General features: G+C 35.1%; 2 protein-coding genes across 3 annotated transcripts; both read left to right on the top strand.

Annotated features, from left to right (window-relative positions):
* Positions 2,054–12,243, top strand: LOC18602754 (non-lysosomal glucosylceramidase). The gene is made up of 18 exons (XM_018119860.1): positions 2,054–2,608; positions 3,511–3,621; positions 3,722–3,778; positions 3,936–4,012; positions 4,094–4,193; positions 4,381–4,454; positions 5,172–5,272; positions 5,357–5,460; positions 5,641–5,694; positions 5,791–5,846; positions 5,933–5,971; positions 7,358–7,499; positions 7,753–7,937; positions 8,412–8,479; positions 8,698–8,770; positions 9,397–9,458; positions 9,629–10,892; positions 11,499–12,243. Exons 1-18 carry the CDS (start codon positions 2,528–2,530, stop codon positions 11,758–11,760), a joined length of 2,910 nt encoding a protein of 969 aa, XP_017975349.1. The 5' UTR covers positions 2,054–2,527; the 3' UTR covers positions 11,761–12,243.
* On the top strand, positions 13,321–22,016 carry LOC18602753 (glutathione reductase, chloroplastic). Of its 2 annotated transcripts, none has more exons than XM_007034345.2 (17): positions 13,321–13,535; positions 13,714–13,859; positions 14,639–14,703; positions 14,784–14,853; positions 15,559–15,630; positions 15,716–15,919; positions 16,709–16,782; positions 16,871–16,954; positions 17,349–17,436; positions 17,535–17,616; positions 18,508–18,581; positions 18,847–18,954; positions 19,119–19,183; positions 19,516–19,629; positions 20,299–20,398; positions 21,040–21,093; positions 21,659–22,016. In XM_007034345.2, exons 2-17 carry the CDS (start codon positions 13,719–13,721, stop codon positions 21,752–21,754), a joined length of 1,491 nt encoding a protein of 496 aa, XP_007034407.2. In that variant the 5' UTR covers positions 13,321–13,535; positions 13,714–13,718; the 3' UTR covers positions 21,755–22,016. The 2 variants fall into 2 exon arrangements, with proteins under 2 accessions (XP_007034407.2, XP_007034406.2); XM_007034344.2 differs by having other exon boundaries at positions 13,687–13,859.

Genomic DNA, 22,507 nt, shown 5'->3' with positions numbered 1-22,507 from the left:
TTAGAGAGAAAGTATTGACCATACTATATAATACTTCCTTTACATCATGATTTATGTTAATACTAGTATATAATTTACAAACAATAATAATCTATGTTAATACTAGTAGTTTTGTGTCTTGTATTGACCATACTATATAATACTTCCTCTACATCATGATTTATGTTAACACTAGTATATAATTTACAAACAATAATAATCTATGTTAATACTAGTAGTTTTGTGTCTTGACAACTCTTGCAATAATGAGCACCTACGGCAATATTTGAGTACAATCTGACAGCGACAATTGTTTCGTATGGAGAGCAAAGAGTATTCATAACTTTTAAAAGCTTTGTTGTGGCTGTACTCTGTAAAAGTTGTAGTTGCAATTGAGCAATTGCTTACTGCCATTGATGTGCGTCTTTTTCCACCGACGCTATCTTTCTCTAGACTTTTCTCCTTGAGTCGGTGTTCTGTTCCAGAGTCCAAGTTGGACGGCTGGCACTGTCAAGCAGCGGGACTAATTGGATTGGTGCACCTTTCTGCCTACTGTCATGAACGCATGCGCCAAATATAGAAATTACCAGCCGCCAATATTTCTTTTTTTGTTTTCGTTTTCAACGAATATACCAATTTAAAAAAAAAAAGAGCTTTGAGAACGTAATTACTACATAAAAGAATGTCGGATGTTGTCTGTCATGCATGATTGACTAGTCTATTATACAGTTTTTTTTAATTGAAAAGGAAGGATTTGGATTTAATTTTTTAATTACAAAATTATACATGAATTAATAAATCAAATATTTTAGTATAATTTATTGTATAATTTTGAATGAATAAAAACAAATAACTATAAAGCTTAAGAATAAAAGAAATAAAAGAGAAAAGATGGAATAAAAATGAAAAGAAAAGAATCATTCCATAGTTTTGGAACCCCTGGTTTCAACCTTTTAAAACCGATTTGGTGGAAACTAACTAATAAATTGTTGACTATATAATTATAGGGTTATTAATGTGAATACATGCCAAGTTAGATTTTTTAATGACAAATTAAGTCTTTCTCACTTAAAATTTGGAAGTGAAAAATATAACATTTTTATTCAAAGACTTTTTCTTTAAAAAAAAAATAAAAAAAAATAAATTTTGAATATGTTAAGATAATTGTACAAATTATTTAATTAAAATTATAACACAATACTATTACTTAGTTAGATTCAAATATCTAATTAGACTATAATATTTAGTTAAGTTAGACTATAAATAAAATTAACTATATATATTAATCATCTCTATAATATATATCATTAACCATCATAAAAAGATCATTTGGTGTAACTCCATTGCCTAACATGTGATTTTAGATTAATATAATAAAATCTATTCTACCATCCCATGAATACCATGATTTTATTTAAAGATTATAATGGAACCTTCTAAATTGAAATTTAAGTTTTTACTCTTTAATTATTATTTTTGAGAACAAGAAAATAATAAAAATAAAAAATGGAGAAAACATTGATTTTTTTTTTTCCTAGATTGAATATAGAACAACGCAAATTAAATTATATAAAATAGAATAGTAGTAATTTTGTTATTTTATTTAGCATAATTATCGTTTTTCTTTAATCTATTAAACAAACAGCAGAGGAAGTCAATCAAGATCAAGTGGATCTTGTTATTTTGTAGGGCGGACAGGTGGAAATGGAAAGTGGATCTTGCCACCGTCAGCATGCGATGGAGACGACCCATTTTTCTTTTCACCGAAAGAGATACTGTTCATTATACAGTCCCGACTACCGCACCCGCACCGCCATCAAATTAAATAAGCAAACCCCAAATTAAATTAATCACCATCACAGTTATTTCACTATTTATTTTTTTTTTTAAAACTCGCCTCTTTGTTTTTTTTTTTAATAAAAGAGAGACACAAAAGTGACCCCGCGTCCCCACCCACTGAAGCTAGCAGGCTACGCAACGTTTTTCTGTTTTTTCCAATCTCTCTCTCTCTCTTTCTCTCAACCAAACACTTCCTTTATTTTCACAGTTTCAAAAAAAGGGAAAAAAAGGAAAATTATATATAAAAAAAAAGTGACGAATTCGAGTGAAAGTCGCATTGGCACCACCTGGCGATCGCCGAGTGCTAGCTGCAATTGCAAAACGCTCTGACAAGGCTCCAAACGGCTCTTCCTCCACGCGCCACGCCCACGGTCACCCAACCAGCAATCTTCATTTCTCCTTCTTTATATCCAATAAAAAACGCCGCGTTTGCTCTACGCATGGAAATCCGAAGTCCCCGAGAAATCTGATCCCGCTTTTCTCTGATTTAGCGTTTCGTTTTCATCAAGTTTAAATATCTAAGAAGATCTTTCCAGAACAAGACGAGGCTCCTCCCAAGTGGTTTGCGTTTTTTTTAAAGTTTTGGTGATCACATGAGTTCGGGAGATTTATAGCTAAAAAGGAAGGAAGGAAGGAAAGAAAAAGGAAAAGAAAAGAAAAACGAGGAGGAGTAAATTATTGGAGTGGGAATAAAGTGCTTTTAGTCGACATGGTTACTGGAAATATATTTCATTGTAGAAAGAATTCGTGGCCGCCTGAGGAATATATCAGCCGTAATACTTTACAGTTGGTAAGGTTTTTTTTTTTTTTCCATTTTTTGATATTGACGGAGAAAGCTTAGTTAATCATTGCATTCTTTTTCTAAGTTGATTAGATTTGATTCTGTTTGGTTGCTGAGAAAATGTGAACGCGGAGGAAAGAAGAAACTGCTATAAAAGTTAGAGGATCAAGGCTGGCTGTTCCGCAGAATCAGTCTTATCCTTAAATAAAAAGATTTGAAATTTTATTTATATAAAATTGGTCAAATTTTACTTTTTTTTTTTACCTCGTTTTCATAATTAAAAAAATTATTCGTAGTGGTTTTGTTGATAGGGATCAAGACGTGTGTTAGGAAATTTTAGTTAATATTTTACTTTTAAGTATTAGGAGAATTTTCTTTTTCTTTGTATTATCCATTAATCAAAGCTTGATTTCAAGCTTGCAACTGACCAGAATTCAGAAAAGTGTGGAAGAATTAGATGGTTGAACTGACCTGATAGAGTTCCTGTCTTAGATACGATTGGTTGATTTTTGCAGCTGGTGATTGTTTGAAATCCTGTAATTTTTGAAAAAGCAATAGAAAAAATGTGTTGAACGTCATGCCTATGTCAGTGTCATAATAGTTAAGTCTCAAATGTAGGGAAGAGACTGACAGCCATGCTTGATAATATCTCAAATTGATATAGTTTGTTCTTCCTGATATTCTTTTAAATATGATAATCTTAAATCGAGAAACTATCCAATATCCATTGCATGTTATTGAGTAGGAGGATAAACACTAACATCTTGATTTGCTTTCGGTCTTAAGTGCCACATTCATTCTACCTGACAACTATTTTCTTTGACATAATTGCTGTAGGTTTAGTTTCAGACTTTTTCTTTCTGATAAGCTTTCTTCTATACTGATTTTGTTGGTTTGATCTTCCACTATAGTTTGATTTTGATAGTGCTGCCCCACCAAAACAAGCTTGGAGAAGGAGATTAAACAGCCATGCTAATATTCTTAAAGAGTTCAGTGTTACATTTGTGGAAGCGATAAAGATGGTAAGAGTTCGATTGATTCATTAACTACTGTATAGCAGGAGCATATGATATCCTTGTCCTTGTTACCTCTTCTAATTGATCTTGGAATTTGAAACCTTAGGTGCGATTAGGTATACGCTTGTGGTCCTATATCAGGGAAGAGGCTTCGCATGGAAGGGTAATTCTCTCATTATATTCAGTTACTGTCGTTCTTTTTTTCGATTTTTAGAAACAGTTTATTATTTTCCTTGATAGTGCAACTGCAGGATGAAGATGGTTTCTGAGGTTTTTTTTTTTTTTTTTATATATTAATTTTGTGGCATGATTATCTGCAGAAAGCACCTATTGACCCTTTCACCCGAGAAAGGTGCAAGCCTTCTGCATCACAAGGAGTTCCACTGGGAGGAATGGGGTATTTAATGTCGTTTAGCTACATGGTTCAGTTCTTAGTGCTGGAATATTTATGTTTCTGATTGTGCAAATCATATGGCAGGAGTGGCAGTATATCCAGGGGTTTCAGAGGCGAGTTCAGGCAATGGCAAATTGTTCCTGGAACTTGTGATGCTTCACCTGTTATGGCTAATCAATTTTCTGTAAAGATCTGCTCTAAACTTACTCACTTGTTCAAATTTAATTCTTAGTATGAATTTTTAATTGATTTAGTTCTATGACCACTTTCCTCCCATGATGAGGGTTAAAAAAGAATACATTAGATGTTTAAGAAATGTTAAAACAGAATTTTCTTTTTCATGATGATTGTTTTCTTTCGTGATACTGTAGATATTTATATCTCGTGATGGTGGGAATAAGAAGTATGCATCAGTTTTGGCTCCAGGACAGCATGAAGGATTAGGGTAAGAAAAACCTGTGAAGTTCTAATACAATCATTCTAAAGGAAATTGGATATATGAATATCTATGTTCTTTAACATGCTAGAAGAATAGATATTTACATGCTGCTCTTTGATTGGTCAATGATGTTACCTCAAATGGTATACACCACCTGTAATTATGAATTAAATATCAAGCTTTCCACAGCTGCATCAGATATTTCTATGACTATCCAAGTAATAACATGTTGGGCGTGTAGTCTCCAGTTCTTGTTTGTTTATCTTTATCATCATATTGAAGGATAGTATTTGATATCTACTCAACTGACTGCAAAATTTTCATGTCATGAATTTTAGCTTTTAATACCCTACTGAGAAACCAGAGTTGCAGATTTTGATAATTATGATTTTGAGTACCAAGAACATCTTTATCATGAACTTGGCAGATCAAATAATATCTGGTTTGATTTCCTTGTCATAGTTTGGCATTTTGTTTATAACATTAAAACTTATCTTGAAAGGAGGGGTTGATGGTGGTGGTTGGATTCATTGTTGGACAAGGTGTGTCTTTCATGCAGGTGTATTTTGTGTATTCAAAGTGTGAGAGAGGTTCCAGTGAACTATCTGGGGCTTGCCTAGATTTTATTAATCTGTCTTTTATCATAATTTTGAAGTTGGCATGAAATTTATTATCAGAGCAACTGTAGATTGTTAGCCTAATGTCAGTTGCATGCTTTTACAGGAAAGCTAGTGATGAGGGTATTTCATCATGGGGTTGGAATCTGAGTGGCCAGCATTCCACATACCATGCTTTGTTTCCAAGAGCATGGACAATATATGATGGTATTATTCGAACTTTCTTCGCTATACAAATTGGTTTATTTTTCCTTGAATCTTGTTTTGAAATGGTCTCTTTACTTTTTTCAGGTGAACCAGATCCTGACCTTAAAGTGTCCTGTCGACAGATATCACCTTTTATACCACATAATTATAGGGATAGCAGTCTTCCAACGGCTGTTTTTGTCTACACAGTAAGTTTACTAACAATCTAATATCAACAACTTAGTGACTTGTTACAACCCCCTTTTCGTCTTATGTGCTGATTCAGAATTAAGCTGTAAATTCTTTATATAGTTGTTTTAGGTCTAGACTATTTTAATGGCCCTTTGTTTGTTCCATTTCTTACAAGTTTATTACTTGTTCTATTGCAGTTGGTAAATACTGGAAAAGAAAGGGCAAAAGTCAGCCTACTTTTCACATGGGCAGTAAGTTCATTTTCTACGTCCAAACTTGTTTAATTTCACTCAATCAATAGCAAGACAGGTCCATGGATGTTCAGTAATCAATGTGTGTTTCTGCAGAATTCAATTGGTGGAATTTCACACTTATCAGGAGATCATGTGAATGAACCATTTATGTGAGTATCTCTGGTGTAAGTTCTTACTGTTTTTGAACCATGCACTTTGGAAAATGTCTTAACTTTACTCTCTTTTATTTTGATAGAGGCGAAGATGGAGTTTCTGGTGTACTTCTTCATCACAAGCAAGTCATCAAACCTTAATAGCTTTATATGACGGTTGGTTTGCAGATTTCTCTTAGTCATTTCAATGTTATAAGAGGTGAAAGGGAACACAATGTGATAAGCTCCTTGTTGGCTTCATCTAAGCCTCAACCCCTTTCACTACATACACAAACTCACAAATAAAAAGTAAAAAAGGAAATGGAAAAAGAGCGAAAGACAATGTTGGACTCGTACATAAGCCACTCAATCATACTTGCAGCTAAAAAGCAAAAAAAAAAAAAAATCATACTTGTGGCTTGTATCTCATGTTAAAAAAATGTTGACAGTAGAAGAAAAGGCATTTTTTTTTTTTTTAAAGATAGGACATCTTGGTTATGACAATCAGTAGCCTAATTAAAATTTGTCATTCACTAAAAAGTAAATTAAATTTGGGCCATGCATTTTTTTTGTGGTTGTGTGAACATAATTGTGTTGCTAGTAGAAGTTATGTCAGGATGGTATGACATTTTCTCAGACATGTAAAGCACCAAAAACCCACTCAATCTACATTGTCCTGTGGCACACCTACACAAACCCTCAGTTTGCAGATAAATTGGAGTATGAGATAAAATATTAAAAGAAGCTAGGCACAATTCTTTTTCGTTTCTGTTGAAAAATGGTGACATGATTTCATTTCGAGGAAATGTTGATGAGAAATTATGAGGGGTATGCCTGATTAATTGTATTTCTAAAAAATGTTGGTGAGAGTACTTCTGATTTTTTCAGATGTGAAAACGCATAAAAAAACTGTTCAATTTACCTTGTCTCATGACATACCTCTTTTGCATATAAGCATTAAGGTATTTTAGATACTTGAAAGGTTGTTTGGAGGCTTTTTTGTCACAATCAAAATTTGAAATCGTTACTACTATTAGGTGAATTACTGTTTCTTTTACATGTTTTTATTTTATAGAACAACTAGATTATTTCTTAAGAATTTCGGTGAATATTCCTATTGTATCTTCTGAAACATCTTGTTTGCCTTCTCATTACCACTCCCTGAGACCTTGAATTTCGGATGTCCTTAGAATATTAAGAGATTTTGCTTTTAGCTTGCTTTAGCCTCTAGGGATTAAGTTTTACCTCTCTCTGGAGCAATAATATAAATTTTATTTTCTTTTCTTTAAAATTGAGCTTCTTTTTTCTGAGCTGGCATTGAAACTTTCCTCCAGTCCATGAGTTTCCAGGTCATTTTCTTCAGTGTTGGCATTGATATCATTTTTTCTCTTTGTTCCCATAACTTGTCATCCTCTTAGTGTGTTTGTGTTTTGCTTTGATGCATACTTTGTATGTATAAAAAGATTATAGATATAGCTAACTTTATGACTAGATCTCAAATGTTTCTGAGAATTGTGGCCATTTCACAGGACCACTAAAGGGAACCCTCCTGTTACTTTCGCAGTAGCTGCATGTGAAACCCAGAATGTCAATGTGACAGTTCTGCCATGTTTTGGTCTGACTGAAGAAAGCTCTGTAACAGCAAAGGAGATGTGGGGTAAAATGATGCAGGTAATAGATTCGTGTTAAAGGCCACCACCCCCTTCCTTTATATTGCATCAGTCTTCCTACCTGGAATCTTGATTATGGAGCTCATTGACCTTATATATTTACGTGCATTTGATATTCAATTTCAATTGCATAAATCATGTTTCATGAATTGCTAAGTGTCACAGCATTCTTTCCAAGTTTGTCATCAATTATGGCCATGCTAGGCATTTGCCTGACGCAATTAAGAGTTAAATTGTTGTTTGCTTGTCTGAAGGATGGACAATTTGATCGTGAAAATTTTAATTGTGGCCCAAGCATGCCTTCATCACCTGGAGAGACACTTTGTGCAGCAGTCTCAGCCTCTGCCTGGGTGGAACCACATGGAAAGTGCACCATTGCATTTGCTCTTGCTTGGTCTTCTCCAAAAATAAAATTTTTGAAAGGGAACTCCTACCATAGGTATGTTTACAATGCCCCCTTCTCTCCTCCTTTACTCATTAGTGCATGCTCAAGTATTTAATTTGCCATGTTCACTACAGTCCTTGGATTTGGATGCTGTGGTATTGTCTTTGTTATGCAGCTACTTAGAACGAATTGACAATAGGTTGAGAGACCCAAGCATGAATCTAAGGCCATGAGAAATTCCAAACTTTACTGCTGTGGGACAACACCAGTTATTAGTCTCTACCATGCAAGCTGTCCTTTTTAATTTTCCTTTTTCCCGTAGGATTGTTAAAACTGTAATTGTCTAAGGTGTTACATTTTTTTGTCCTAGGAGAGAGAGCTAATATGTTGCTGACCTGGTGATTATCCAGTGATGTTTTCCAATCAAGCAATGTTGGTTGTGGTTTTCTGTACATGCCCTCAGTGGCATTTTTATGTCACAGTGCTATTAAAATGGTGATCATCTCTGAAACTTTTTTTTTGTTACAGGAGATACACTAAATTCTACGGCACATCTGAAAGAGCAGCTCTGAAGTTGGTTCATGATGCACTGACAAGTATGTATCGGATTTGAATATCTTTTCATTTCTGTGTGGTATTTTCTTTTTCAAGTCATTTACTTTGGCATCGTTAATCATTTCAATTTACCTGATGGAATCATACTTTCCAATGTGGCTTTTTCCTTTGTTTTCAGAGCCTTTTTATTTAAGTGATCCTAAGTTTCTATTAACTTCATATTGGTACCTAACACCTATTATATTTTGGTTGGTTATAGATTACAAGCGGTGGGAAGAGGAGATTGAGAAATGGCAAAGTCCTATCCTGAAGGATGAAAGGCTGCCAGAATGGTAAAAATCCAATGAAACCTTTTACTTTTCTTGCTTTTTGTTCTATGCCTCCCTTGAATTTTAATTTAGTGTTTCGGTGTCCAAAAAGGATGAATCTTGCATGTAGCAAACCCTTCCTCTTGCTCATATGGAAACTATTGTGTATGTAAAGGGAAGGATTTATATAATGTAATACTTTCTCTAACCTTGTCTAATTTTTAAATGCTTGCTTATGTTGTGCTGGTGCTAATATAGAGATATGAAAATGTATCTATATGTTTCTCTTTCCTTCTAGGCTAGAGACTAGAAAGAAAGTAAGTGAGGGAAAGCGAGGGGAGGGGGTGGAGGTGGGACATTGAAGACCGTGTACTTTTGACTGTCTCTAGGGGCTTACTGGCTTACTGCACTTTAGCAATTTGGTCAATGCTTTTGAAGCTGGACAGCCATTGTGCTGCAGATATCAGTCTCACAAAACACGGCATTATTGCAGTGTACTTTTGGTCTGATATTGTTATTGGATGCTTATAAGCAAGGACTTTACTACCAGATAAGGGTGCATGTTGGGGGGCAAGGTCGGGGGGGGGGGGGGGTTATTTGTTGATATTTCATTTCATAGTAATTAGCTAATTTTTTTCATTTTTTTTCAGGTACAAATTCACACTGTTTAATGAGCTCTACTTTTTGGTTGCTGGTGGAACAGTTTGGATTGGTATTTATAGTAACTGCCCACTCTTTTACATCTTGGTTTAGCTTAAACTAATACTGGCATCCTGTTGTACAGTCTGCATATTTACTTACAGTATCTTGTGTGTTGGCAACAACTTATAACAACATCTTGGTCATTAAAAGCTAGATATAACTTATTTATCCACTGTGCAGATTCTTCTTTGCCATCTATAAATGTGAACAGTGATCAAGATCCACCGACAAAAGTAGAGAGCATGGATGTAAAAGTAACTAAAGATGAAGTGAACTGCACGCATAATACTGTTTTTGAACATACTAGTACCAGTGGTTGTAATGGTTCTACTGGCATTGGGTTAAAAAATAATGGTGATTCAGCTATTTCTCAGAACAAAAGAAGCAGCAACTACTTCCCGCATCACTTGAAATCGCAGGATCAACAAGATGACAGTGATGATGTTGGTAGGTTTTTGTACTTGGAAGGAGTTGAATATATCATGTGGTGCACTTATGATGTACACTTCTATGCATCGTTTGCCCTTCTTGAGCTTTTTCCCAAAATTGAACTCAATATTCAGCGTGACTTTGCCAAAGCTGTTTTATCTGAGGATGGAAGAAAAGTGAAGTTTCTAGCAGAGGGTAATTACGGAATTCGCAAGGTTAGAGGAGCTGTTCCTCATGATCTAGGGACTCATGATCCTTGGAATGAAATGAATGCCTATAACATACATGATACAAGCAAATGGAAGGATCTAAACCCCAAGTTTGTGCTTCAAGTGTACAGAGATTTTGCTGCCACTGGAGATATGGCATTTGGTGTTGATGTTTGGCCTGCTGTTCGTGCTGCAATGGAATATATGGAACAATTTGATAGAGACGATGATGGCCTCATTGAAAATGATGGATTTCCAGATCAAACATATGATACTTGGACTGTTCACGGTGTAAGTGCTTACTGCGGTTGCTTGTGGCTTGCTGCGCTCCAAGCTGCTGCTGCAATGGCCCTGCAGGTAGGTGACAAGTTCTTTGCTGAAACATGCAAAAGCAAGTTTTTTGGCGCAAAATCAGCGTTTGAAAAAAAACTGTGGAATGGTTCCTATTTCAACTACGACAGTGGGTCAAGTAGTAATAGTAAGTCGATACAAGCAGACCAACTGGCAGGGCAATGGTACACAGCGTCTTCAGGCTTGCCTCCACTTTTTGATGAGTTCAAGACAAGGAGTGCTCTTCAGAAAATATATGATTTCAATGTAATGAAAGTTAAAGGAGGCAGGATGGGTGCTGTAAATGGGATGCATCCCAACGGAAAGGTGGATGAGTCTTGCATGCAGTCACGTGAAATATGGACAGGTGTTACCTATGCTGTGGCGGCTAATATGATTCTTGCTGGAATGGAGGAAGAGGCATTCACTGCAGCTGAAGGTATTTTCATTGCAGGCTGGTCAGAAGAGGGCTATGGGTAAGTGTTTAGTATGATTTTCAATCTCTTATTTCCTTACATGATGTTTTAGACACCAAATACGGTGACAGTTATGCAAAATAATGATGATAATCAATTTCCATGTCCATTAGAAACACTAGTTTTCATAGTTCATGATATGCATCTTTTGTCATGTGGGAAACAACGCTGAAGTTTATGTTGGAAAAACTTTTTATTGATAAAAAATGTACTTCTCAAGTGAATGATGTTGACAGGTATCTAGACTGAGCTATCTGAATCCCTTACAGAAAAAGTTTAAGATGTGATCACTGTTGATAAGGGTTGAATAATTAGAATGATATTCTATCAAAAGAACATAGAATGTTGATTCTTCGTATATTAAAACAGCTCTTACCATATAAAAGTCTAACCTTGTCTCAGCAATCCCAGTGAAACAGATATATCTGGACTCCTAAACTGCCTTGACTGTCAATAATATTAATTACCTTCTCTGAGTATAGTCTTCGATAACTTGTTAATTTCACTGTGGCTTTTACCTCTTACGTTTTGTCCTTTGGAAGGTGTTGCTTAAATTATTTGTGCTGTAAGAATCACTATTTATCTTCTGTTTTCTTTTGTACACAGATACTGGTTCCAGACTCCAGAAGGATGGACAATTGATGGGCACTTCCGATCTCTTATGTACATGAGGCCTCTTGCAATATGGAGTATGCAATGGGCACTGTCTATACCTAAAGCAATTCTTGACGCCCCAAAGGTAAATATGATGGACAGAATCCTCATTTCTCCTGCAACATTTTCCTTGACTCTCACCGAAACAGGAGTTAGAAAAATTGCAAATAAAGCAAAGTGCTTTGGAAATTCTGTATTGCAATGTACATGCTAATCATCATATTCATGTATATGTAAAAAAAAAATGTTCATTAAGTCATTTCCTTTAACCCTTTCCCATAGAATCCAAAGCTGGGGCAGGTTCAAGGAATCTCTATCTATTACGGGTCAGGGAATAAAGAGTTGGGCTGCAACAAAAAAGCAGTCATAGACAGAGTCAATTCTTTGCAGCACATTCTTCTTATTAAGAAAATGTGAATTTCTTTTTTCCATATTAGCAAAAAATCATTGACATTGCTGGAAATGCTAAGCGGATTTGAGCACATTAGGCAACAATCTGTAACAACTGGAGGAGTACAGAGAACCCAAATTCACAAGGAGTTTGAATTTCCTTTGTTTGTTTACATGTCATTTGTTGCTTTTAAGTTATTAGTATTATTGATTTGAACTTCCCTGAATTACCTGACTTCCCGGAGGCTCATTTCTGGTGGAAGTTATTTTTGTGAAACGAATAAAACCTGGAAATCAAATCGAGACAGCATGTACTTATCCTGTCTGCTTTTGTTGTCACATGGCATTTGTCTTCACTTGGGAATATGTAGGGTATACAAAAAGGGAGAAAGAAAAGAAAATGATTGCGGTGGCAACTAAAACCCCAAAAAAAATAGAAAAGGATCATATATAATCCCAGCGTTTGGGCCCGGAGTTTAAGCTAGTTGGGGAACTTTGGATGCGCAATAAATCCGATATCGACATCGTCACGTTGGGCCCAGGAAGACTCAGACGCGCAATTGTGAAGGAACTTTGACAGAACACTGTAACTGGATTTCGACAGAAAAAGAGGTTAAATACATAATCGGTTCTTGCTCAATTTTTTTTTGAAATACGGTTCTTGTTCAAATTCATTGACTCAAGAAATTACTTGGGAAAAACGCTTCCCTTTCCCACCTTGGAGGATCCAAACAAAAGTCATGATGTTAGCTTTGCTCCATATTTTATACAGAGGCCAATTTTGAACGGCCACTGCCAGAATTGAAATTCTTAACCAAAAAAGTCAATTCGCCTATCATAAAAGGCCAAAAGAGAGGGTGAAAAAAATTATTCTCTTTGATCTAAATTAGTGGATGCCAAACTTTGATACGCAATCAAAAGGTAAAATTCCTTTTATAGATAGTGAAAATGTGTAATAAATGACATACTGACGCGGTAGATCTATAGCATTTAAATCTAATACTATTTCCTTATTAAATCTCCATCACTTGATTCCATGCAAACTCATATTATATATTTATTATATCGCTAGTAATAGGCTGGTATCTCTGTACCTGGGGCAGATCGTGCTCAATTTTTTATTCTCCTTTCTGTCTCAGCAAAATGGTTGGTAGGGTCATAAGGAATGGTCACAAAAATTTTTTCTCTCATTTATTAATTGGTTGATATTCTTGTTTTAAGAGAGATGTCTCAATGAGAAAACATTATATTTAACACGGTATTAACATGATACCATGTAAAACAAATTTGCTACACCTAATTTCCCTATTTTTGCCATTTTTTAATTGAAAAAAAGATTTAAAAGAAAATGGCCCCAGGACTAGACAGTAGCATTAAAACGCCGAATGTGAACAGGCAGACCTTTCAGCCCGGACACCAAAGCCAAGCTCTCTCTCTCTCTCTCTGTTTTCTTTCATTTCAGTTCATTTCTTCTCCTCGCGTGCCTCTTTTTCATTCATATAGATCGCATAAAGCTTTTCGTTATTTCTTTCTCATTCTTACTAAAACCCTAAAGAATCAATCCTTCTTTATTCCCAATCTCCACCGCCACTAGCTCAGGTAATTTTCTTTTTTTTTTTAATTTGAAAAAATTCAAAAACCAATGCTTTTTATCTGATTATATTGTGATTTTTCTTTGCTTCATTTTTTTTAGGAACGTAACTAAGGTTGAGGCTTATTGATATTCTTCCTGTTTTATTTTTCCATTCAGTGTTTGAGTTTGTTATTTAATTTGAAGCAATCATGGCGAGGAAGATGTTAGTTGATGGAGAATTGAGCCAAACGAACGCAGACGAGGCTCACTATGACTTCGACTTGTTTGTTATCGGTGCTGGAAGCGGGGGCGTTCGAGCTGCGAGGTTCTCTGCTAATTATGGAGCTAAGGTATTCCAATTTCTATGCCTCTGTTAATTTAAGCAAATCGAATTAATTCGAGAAATGGCACGTTGTTAGTGTCTTAGCTTTGGAAATATTATTTTAATAAATTAAATGCGGTAATCGATTCTAAATTTGTGATATTCGATGCGTTGGATCCATATATTCACTAACAAGCAAGGTTGATGAGTAGGATATTGAAGTACTTAAGATTTTGCTTTGGAAGGAATTACCTGTGTTTAATTGCTTGTTACCAAACAGTTGAAAACGAGAGAAAAAAATTGTGGTAGGGTGTCATTTATCACATGTTTGTGGTGAGGCAGTGGGTGGGTGGCCTACTCAGAAGTAGGAAATGTCTATCCTATGATTTCTTTGAAGTCAATATGGGTCATTTGAATCTAAATTGTTTACTTTGTTTAAAATAGGGAACTGTCTTTTAAAACAAAAAAAAACAAAATCAATGCTATTTGAATATTTTGCGTATTTTTTGTTATTTTACTCTTTTAATTGACTCTTTGACTATTTTGCGTCTTTTTTGTTATTTTGATAGCCTCTTTCGTTCATTTATTTAATTTTGGTTGATAAATTCATGCGTAATCTATTTGGCTTGATGGAGTATTAGTCCTTAGCTACTTGCTCTTGTTCAACTGCATTTTTTTGGAATTCATTATGACTCTTTTATCATTGTTTTCTATAATTTTCTTCCCTAAATATTCATTTTGTAGCTTAAGAATTTGATTGTTATATATTTATCTATCTATTAATTATTTCAAATGTCATGTTTGAAGGTTGGGATATGTGAGCTCCCATTTCATCCAATTAGCTCAGAAGTCATTGGAGGAGTTGGTGGGACGTAAGTTGATCACTTTTATAACTTAATTAGTTTTGCTGCAGCATGTTTTCTTTAATGCTGTGTCACATTTTGTATCATAGGTGTGTTATTCGTGGTTGTGTTCCCAAAAAGATTTTGGTCTATGGAGCAGCATTCGGAGGTGAAATTGAGGTGACACTGTGATCCCTATTAGTATCACATTTGATGGCAAATTTGTAACTGAATGATCATTTTATGGGAAATTTTCTTCTGTGAGAGATTTCTTTGTGACTATCTTGGCACATTAAGATATTGGCTTATGAATTTGTACATAATTCAAGAACGTAGGGAATTCTCTAGAGATCTTTTTAGTATCTTCTTATGTGATGGTTGGAGCCACATATAGCTTTTTGCCATAGGCCCTCCAAAGTCGTCAGAAATCTTGCATACCTTTGAATTTGGCTCTATTCAGAAGGAAATAAGTTGACCCACAAAATAGATTTTTTCATACTATGACTTCTCCGATAGGAGATAATATTCAACGTTGCTTGAGCCCTCACAAGACTTCCATTTTGGTTTAGCCATTTATTTGAAATGATTGAGAATTTTCCATCTTGTTATTGCTCTATTTTTCTTTTTGCTAAAATAATTAAATATATGAGTGACAAAGTGGCAATCAATTTTATAAGAAGCATAGTATTCATCACAGAAAAAAATGTTAGTTTGTCATTAATATTCCTGAATTTGATGTTCAGTTAGTCTATTTTTCCCCCACTTTTCTATTAAGAATTATTTTTAGAACTTCTGTTCTGTTGTATTTTAGTGTGAAGTAATCTGTGGTTTCTAGTTAGCTAATTGGCTTCAGTGTTTGATAAGTGTATGGTTTTTGCTTTGTAGGATGCCCGAAATTATGGATGGGAAGTGAATGAGAATCTTGATTTCAATTGGAAGAAGCTTCTACATAAAAAGGTGCTTTGTAGTATCTTTCTATTTCAAACTTTTATATATTTATTCTTTTTTTTTTTTAATTTTTTCCTACCTTTTGTACTTGTAGACTGATGAGATAATCAGATTAAATGGAATTTACAAGCGGTTATTGTCAAATGCTGGCGTTAAATTGTTTGAAGGGGAGGGAAAGATTGTAGGTCCAAATGAAGTTGAGGTGACACAACTAGATGGCACCAAATTGTCCTATTCAGCGAAGCACATATTGATTGCAACTGGCAGCAGGGCACATCGTCTTCCTATTCCTGGGCAGGTATATAGACTGATTTCCCTCTAGAATGATCAGAAGTTGATTCAGCACAATGAATTGGGTATTCTATACTACTTGTAGCTAGATTATGATGAAATTAGCTTCTCATATATTTGAACCAAATATTCGTATAAACAAACCTTTTATAACTGCCATACTTGTGATTCATGAATGAAAACTTGTATGCATTTCAAAAAAAAAAAAAATGAGTGAAAACTTATATTAATTGCTTTTAAGCTAAATTTTTAGCTGGGCCCCATTAAATTAAATTTAATTTTGGTAGCACTAGCAGCATGTGTAGATGCAATATTTAAACATATGGGAAAGATGGTAGATTCACAGATAATATTATTTAGAATACAGTCTGGCTAATTATGAAGGATCTTCTATTTTTTTTTCCTATCAAAACCACCAATTTTATTTATGTAGATTGCAAGCCTTTAGGTTTGGTTTATTTTACATCATTGTGATATATTCTTTTTAAGTAAGACTAAAGATTGATTTCAATGTCATTATTTATGAACTTGAGGTTTTCACAATCTTTCTATTGTTAGAGTGAATCCTATTGTACATTGCTTTCCAACAAACTATGGGCTATACTTTTAGTTTCTCTCGCTGGATGCTTCTATTGCTTCATAGTGCGTTACTTGTTACTAGTGCCAGAAATATGACCAAACTTAATTTATGGACAGATTGAAACTGGCTACTAGATTTGATATGTTTTTAAATAAGATATCACCGTTAGCATTTTCCTTTCATGTTTTTTAATTCTCCCTCTTTTTGACGTTTTAGGAGTTGGCAATTACGTCTGATGAAGCATTGAGTTTGGAAGACTTACCTAAGCGTGCTGTTGTACTTGGAGGAGGGTATGGCACGTCTCCTGATTGCTTGTTTGTTCTTTTCATCTGCTCAGTTTGTTAATGGCTTCAGATGATATGTACTCTTCCTGTCCAGATACATTGCTGTTGAGTTTGCATCAATATGGCGGGGCTTGGGTGCTACTGTAGATCTCTTTTTCAGAAAGGAACTTCCATTGAGGTTATTATTCAGTCAGATTTTATTTATTACTGCCAGATTTTTCTGGTATTTCATAAAAGTCCCTAGATCTGATCCTCTATTTAATTTCATTTGATGTTTGTTTTAAGTCTTATGGTGACCGTAATTGTTTTAGATATGTTCTTCTAAAGTGTTAAGAAATTTCTGCTTCATACTTTGTATGTACTTGTGATGTTTATGCTGGCATTTCATCTAGAAATTTGCATTATCATAGTCTGTTATTGGAATTTGGTAAATATTTTCTAAAAACTCTAAAGATGTTCTTAAGAAGATTGCCCAGACTGCTATTAATAGGATGAGATGGGCTTTATGTCTTCAAGAGAGGACCCTGATGAAGACTAGGAGTGACTAATAATTTTATGCATCTATGCTACAGAGGGTTTGATGATGAAATGAGGGCAGTGGTTGCTAGAAATCTGGAAGGAAGGGGAATTAATTTGCACCCAAGGACAAATTTGACTGAGGTACTCAATAGCAAATTCTGTTCAGTTTGCATTTCTTTTGTTTTCCATCAATATATTTTACTTTGTACTGATGTATGTTCTAATATACGTGAATTCAGTTGATTAAAACAGATAATGGCATAAAAGTTGTTACAGATCATGGTGAAGAGTTGATTGCAGACGTTGTACTCTTTGCTACAGGTAATTGCAATCTCTTTTAGGTTTCCAAGCAATTTTTTTCACCACTTTCATAGTCTTGTGATTCAGTTTATTCTGTTTTATATTTATCTCCATATTTTGTGGAATTCAATATTGATGTCTGAAAGGCCTGCTTTTTCTTTTTCTGGGGTGAATGACAATAGCCATTCTGCTGGTTAGTGGTTTGAGTTCCCTGTGCACCCTTTGAGCAATAACAGTCAGCTTTTCACCCTTCGTGGTTTACCGTCAGTTCTAATGCCATTGCTACTTAGTGGCATTATGTGCAGTCTTGTGGTGATTGTTTTAGAGACCTGCACATTTCCTGTGCCTGCTTTGTTGTTTATTCAATTTTTCATAAAATTGCCAGTTAGCTTTTACTTTGAAATCTCTCTCTCTCTCTCTCTCTCTCATGTGTATATGTTCTCCATGATAAATGCTTATTCTGTGGTCAGTCACCAATCCCTTGATCTGGCTGATGAAACTTACATGCAATAGCAATATTTATTATCTGTGAGATGCTATCAAATATAGAGCTTCGCATGTTCGTTTTAATTATTATTCTTTGTGAAATTTCAAAAGCAAATACATTTAATTATTGACCTTAAATTTTACTCTGCTGCTCTATTTCTTTTTAAGTGGTTAGGTTAATTTTGAATGGCTTGCTAATAATTGGTGCACTTTTATTTAAGTACTTAGTCATGCTTTTGAAAGTCCTGGCTAATATTCTTGAATGTTTTTTTATATCTGAAAATGTTCTGTGTTTGAACTTGATATATTTTCACAAACCTGTATACTGATGGCCTGCTATATCAGAGAGAGCATACTCATTTTGTTTTGAGAGTTATTTGTTGTAAGTTTGTGAGTGTGGTGATGTTCTTCTTTTGTTTGTTACAGGCAGGGTACCAAACTCAAAGAGGTTGAATTTGGAAGCTGTAGGTGTTGAACTTGACAAAACAGGAGCTGTGAAGGTTACTTCTTCTGTCTTCTCTTGTTCTCATTTCTTGTATTATTGAACATTACTAAATTTTTTTCTGGAAATAAGTTGGTATCTGCTGACTGGATTGTCTATGGACAATGCCAACTTGTATGGGTATGATATCATTATGATTGATGTTACTAACAACATGATTTCCGATGTTCTATTTCTTTGGCTTAATTTATGTTAATTGCTTTGAATGAGTTCTCCCACATTGTCTGAAAACAACAGTTACATGACGAAGTTGAATCTTGCAGGTGGATGAGTACTCACGCACTAATATTCCCAGTATATGGGCTGTTGGCGATGTTACAAATCGAATGAACCTGACTCCAGTGGCCTTAATGGAGGGAACTTGCTTTGCTGTAAGTGTTCTGTCTGAAGCCCTTTTATTTTTCTGTACAGAACATGGTTTTTTCTTTTTGTTTCACTTGTAACAATCACAAATGATTACATGTTAAACTTCATTTTTTTTTTGTGTGTTCATGTTCCTTTCTGTTTATTTTTCTTTTTGGGAAAACGTTTGCAGAAAACTGTTTTTGGTGGGGAATCTAGCAAACCAGACTACAGCAATATACCGTGTGCTGTGTTTAGGTAATGATTTCTCTCTTACAACATTCCTTTTGGATGTGATTTGGTGTGTATATGTAATTATTTACATTAAAATATACTGAAGTGGTCATGAAGAATTGTATTTGAATCTCTTTCTCCAGAGGACTGTAGAATTTAGACTTCTTTGAAGTTATTAGGTTTTTTATCCTCTCGGAGGATTGTACAAATTTTTTTGTTGAGTACCTCATTTGATCTTGGGCATATGCAAATATTCAATCTTTTGGTGCAACTAGTGTCTAATTTGTTATAACATCTTCCTTTTGAAGCTTCACTTTTTGGTATATTAATTGCTATGTTGTTTTGCTATTTTGCAGCATACCGCCACTTTCTGTTGTTGGTCTCAGTGAAGAGCAAGCAATTGAGCAAGCAAATGGCGATGTTCTGGTTTTCACATCAACCTTCAATCCAATGAAGAATACTATATCTGGGTATGATGATGATTTGAGATGTTATTGCATAAAAAAAAATGCAGCCATATTTGTCCCTGACTCTTCTGCCCCTTCCTATTTTTCTAAAGGCCTATATACCAATTGAGTTGTATGTCTTCATTTCTATCTTTCACTTTTGTGGCTAGGTTATGTGGACTCGGGATTTGGTTTCAGACTTAGAGACATCATTTTTTTTAAGCAAGCTTTTTTATTAACATCAAGGATCAAAGTGTCAAACCCACAAATTTAAGGTGTTTAACATGGATAGTGTAGGGTAAATTGAAGAACCCGTGCAACATGGCTATGGAGATGCTATTTTGCATTCTATGTAGCCTGCTAGTAAAAGGCTTCACTGGGATGAAGATGATGACAGAAGGGTTAATCTTGAATATTTTTATTGGTTTTTTATTGATTTGGGACGTGCTGGGGTTATTCATTTTTGGCTTCTTCTGTAAGTAGCTTCCTTGCCAGCTAAAATGCTTTTCAAAATTCTCTATTTTATTTAATAAAATGTCAATTAAGCATCTAAAATATTCTACTATTCCAGAGGTTAATGTATCCTTTTCCTTGTCCATTTGATCAGCAGCCATGTGTGTGATTCTTGTATATCTATGTTACTAATATTTTGCTTTCTTTGCAATTCATAAATTTCTTGTGTTCTGCTTCTAGACGGCAGGAAAAGACAGTAATGAAGTTAGTTATTGATGCGGAGACAGATAAAGTTCTCGGGGCATCTATGTGTGGGCCAGATGCACCTGAAATTATGCAGGTACTTTATTTGTTGGTTCTTTTGATGTGCATGCATATCTCCATGTGTCAGTGTATATATCGATGCCTTGTGTAATTTAAATACAAGATTATTCTAGACAATATGAATGTAGGGAATATTGGTAATGTTGTCTAAATTTTGCAAGCGCATAGTGTAAATTGTGGCGTGGCCCTAACAAACTTTATTGGATTGAGCTAGTGTGTTTTGCTTTAAGGGAATATTTTCTTATCCGTGAATGATCTTTGCTTCTGTCCTTGATGGATAATTCAAGTACTAGAGAATATTGAAAATCCTGATTACAAAAGGGTTTCTAGTTCACACAAACTTCTTACAGACCTTGCACCTTGTAGTAGAATGTAGATGCACTGTATTATGCTAACAGTTATTGCTGGATCCTATTATTTGTCAAAATATGATGCAACTGGCAATGATAGATGGGCCCAATGTCCTTATGCTAGCTTTGTCTTGCAATAAGCTGCATTTAGGAATAAGGTGAATTGTGCTGAATGTTGTAGGCCTGATGGCCTTATGCATAGTTTTGTCTTGCATTAAGCTGCATTTAAGCATAAGGTGAACTACACTGCATGTTGAAGGCCTGAAAATGATAACTCATATGTTCTAATTTTGGTTGTTCTGTTTAGGGGATTGCTGTTGGACTAAAGTGTGGAGCGACAAAGGCACAATTTGACAGCACGGTAAGTTGAACTTGTCTTTAGAACTAGACGTCTCTTCTGGTTTGACTTATGCCCTCCAATACTATACTTTTTCAGACTGAATTAATACCTTGGCTGAATTGGGTATTCTGAACCACTTTTGTTAGAGGTGTTTCTTCAGCTCCGGTTATTTCCATTTTATCTAAGGGCAATAAGTAGCAAATGGTTTATCCCGTAGGCTATCAACTATGTGTTAGTATGAGCAAAGCTTTGACATTCTTCTTGTTTTCATTATTATTTTGCTAAAGAGAATGTTTGGAGGTGGATAAGAGGATGTGGTTATAGCCATTTGGGTTGTAGAAGCAGACTTATAATATGCAAACTAAGCAATAAGATAATCATTGGCTGCCCTTTGTAAAACTGTTTCTTTCCAAATATGATTAGTTCCTTTATTCACGGAGGACAAAATTTTGGACTTTCCTTTCTTGAAGAATGATCTGCCCTGGGCAATCCCAACTTGTACCCCCTTCGTAGAATTCCTTCTACACTTTATTGTAATTTTTAAGTATCCACCTTACTGAGCAAGTCTTTTGAACCTTTCCTACAGGTGGGCATACATCCTTCTGCAGCTGAGGAGTTTGTGACCATGCGGTCTGTTTCACGGCGTATTACTGCAGGTGGGAAACCAAAGACAAATCTGTAGTAGACATTTATCAAGGAAATATTGGTCCTGATAATATGCAGTTGGAAGCAACACTCCCATGGTCATAGATATCTCTCGGGAAAGGGTATAGATGATTGCAAAGGGTTGTATTTCCATTTATCTTTATTCCCAATAAAATGCTTTTCCGTTGTATTGGTTGAATAGTGGTACTAGCAGTGTATTTGTTTGGTCGGTGTATGGCATCATTCAATTTGGAATTGTATCTTTGTCTTATGGAGTAATGCAAAGGCATCTTAGATAAGTTCTCTTCTTCCGATATGCGGGGACCCTCTCTTATGCGGTACGTGCCGTTTCCACTCAAGTCTGTGTTGAGACGCTTTTTGCTGCAATAGTTGGCGAATTACATACGCCTGGGTTCCTGCCACTTGGAAAAGGCTAGGATGGACAGTGAAGGAAAACCCTTGATTGTTGCAATTGGAAAGGAGGATCAGTCAAAGTTGCATCATTAAACATGCTTTCGTTGATTGTTGCATTTACTACTTTTACCAAAGTCATAAAGGCCCAAAGTGTATTTACACTTAAAAACAAAAAATGAAACTACTTGTTCAAATTAAAAGTACTATTTCCCTCACTTGAATTTGCTTCTTCTTCTTCTATTGCATTGGATTAATAGCAGAGCAGAGACATAAGAAGCAAAAGTTAGATAACATGGAAAATGGTTATAAATACTTCATATGGAGATTTGATCCGCGGAGGAATCGGGGGTGTACAGGGGACCTTCTAAGGGTCATC

Source organism: Theobroma cacao, chromosome 4 (assembly GCF_000208745.1).
Source record: "Theobroma cacao cultivar B97-61/B2 chromosome 4, Criollo_cocoa_genome_V2, whole genome shotgun sequence".
NCBI lineage: Eukaryota > Viridiplantae > Streptophyta > Magnoliopsida > Malvales > Malvaceae > Theobroma > Theobroma cacao.
This window is presented reverse-complemented; position numbering and strand designations above follow the sequence as displayed.

Excerpts from the sequence above, each read along its gene's own strand:
- LOC18602754 (XM_018119860.1), top strand. The coding sequence starts at position 2,528 with ATGGTTACTGGAAATATATTTCATTGTAGAAAGAATTCGTGGCCGCCT. Across the intron at positions 4,194-4,380 it reads TTATGGCTAATCAATTTTCT|ATATTTATATCTCGTGATGG; the intron begins GTAAAGATCTGC and ends GTGATACTGTAG. Across the intron at positions 5,273-5,356 it reads AGCATGGACAATATATGATG|GTGAACCAGATCCTGACCTT; the intron begins GTATTATTCGAA and ends TACTTTTTTCAG.
- LOC18602753 (XM_007034345.2), top strand. The coding sequence starts at position 13,719 with ATGGCGAGGAAGATGTTAGTTGATGGAGAATTGAGCCAAACGAACGCA. Across the intron at positions 17,617-18,507 it reads CGTTGTACTCTTTGCTACAG|GCAGGGTACCAAACTCAAAG; the intron begins GTAATTGCAATC and ends TGTTTGTTACAG. Across the intron at positions 19,184-19,515 it reads ATACCGTGTGCTGTGTTTAG|CATACCGCCACTTTCTGTTG; the intron begins GTAATGATTTCT and ends GCTATTTTGCAG.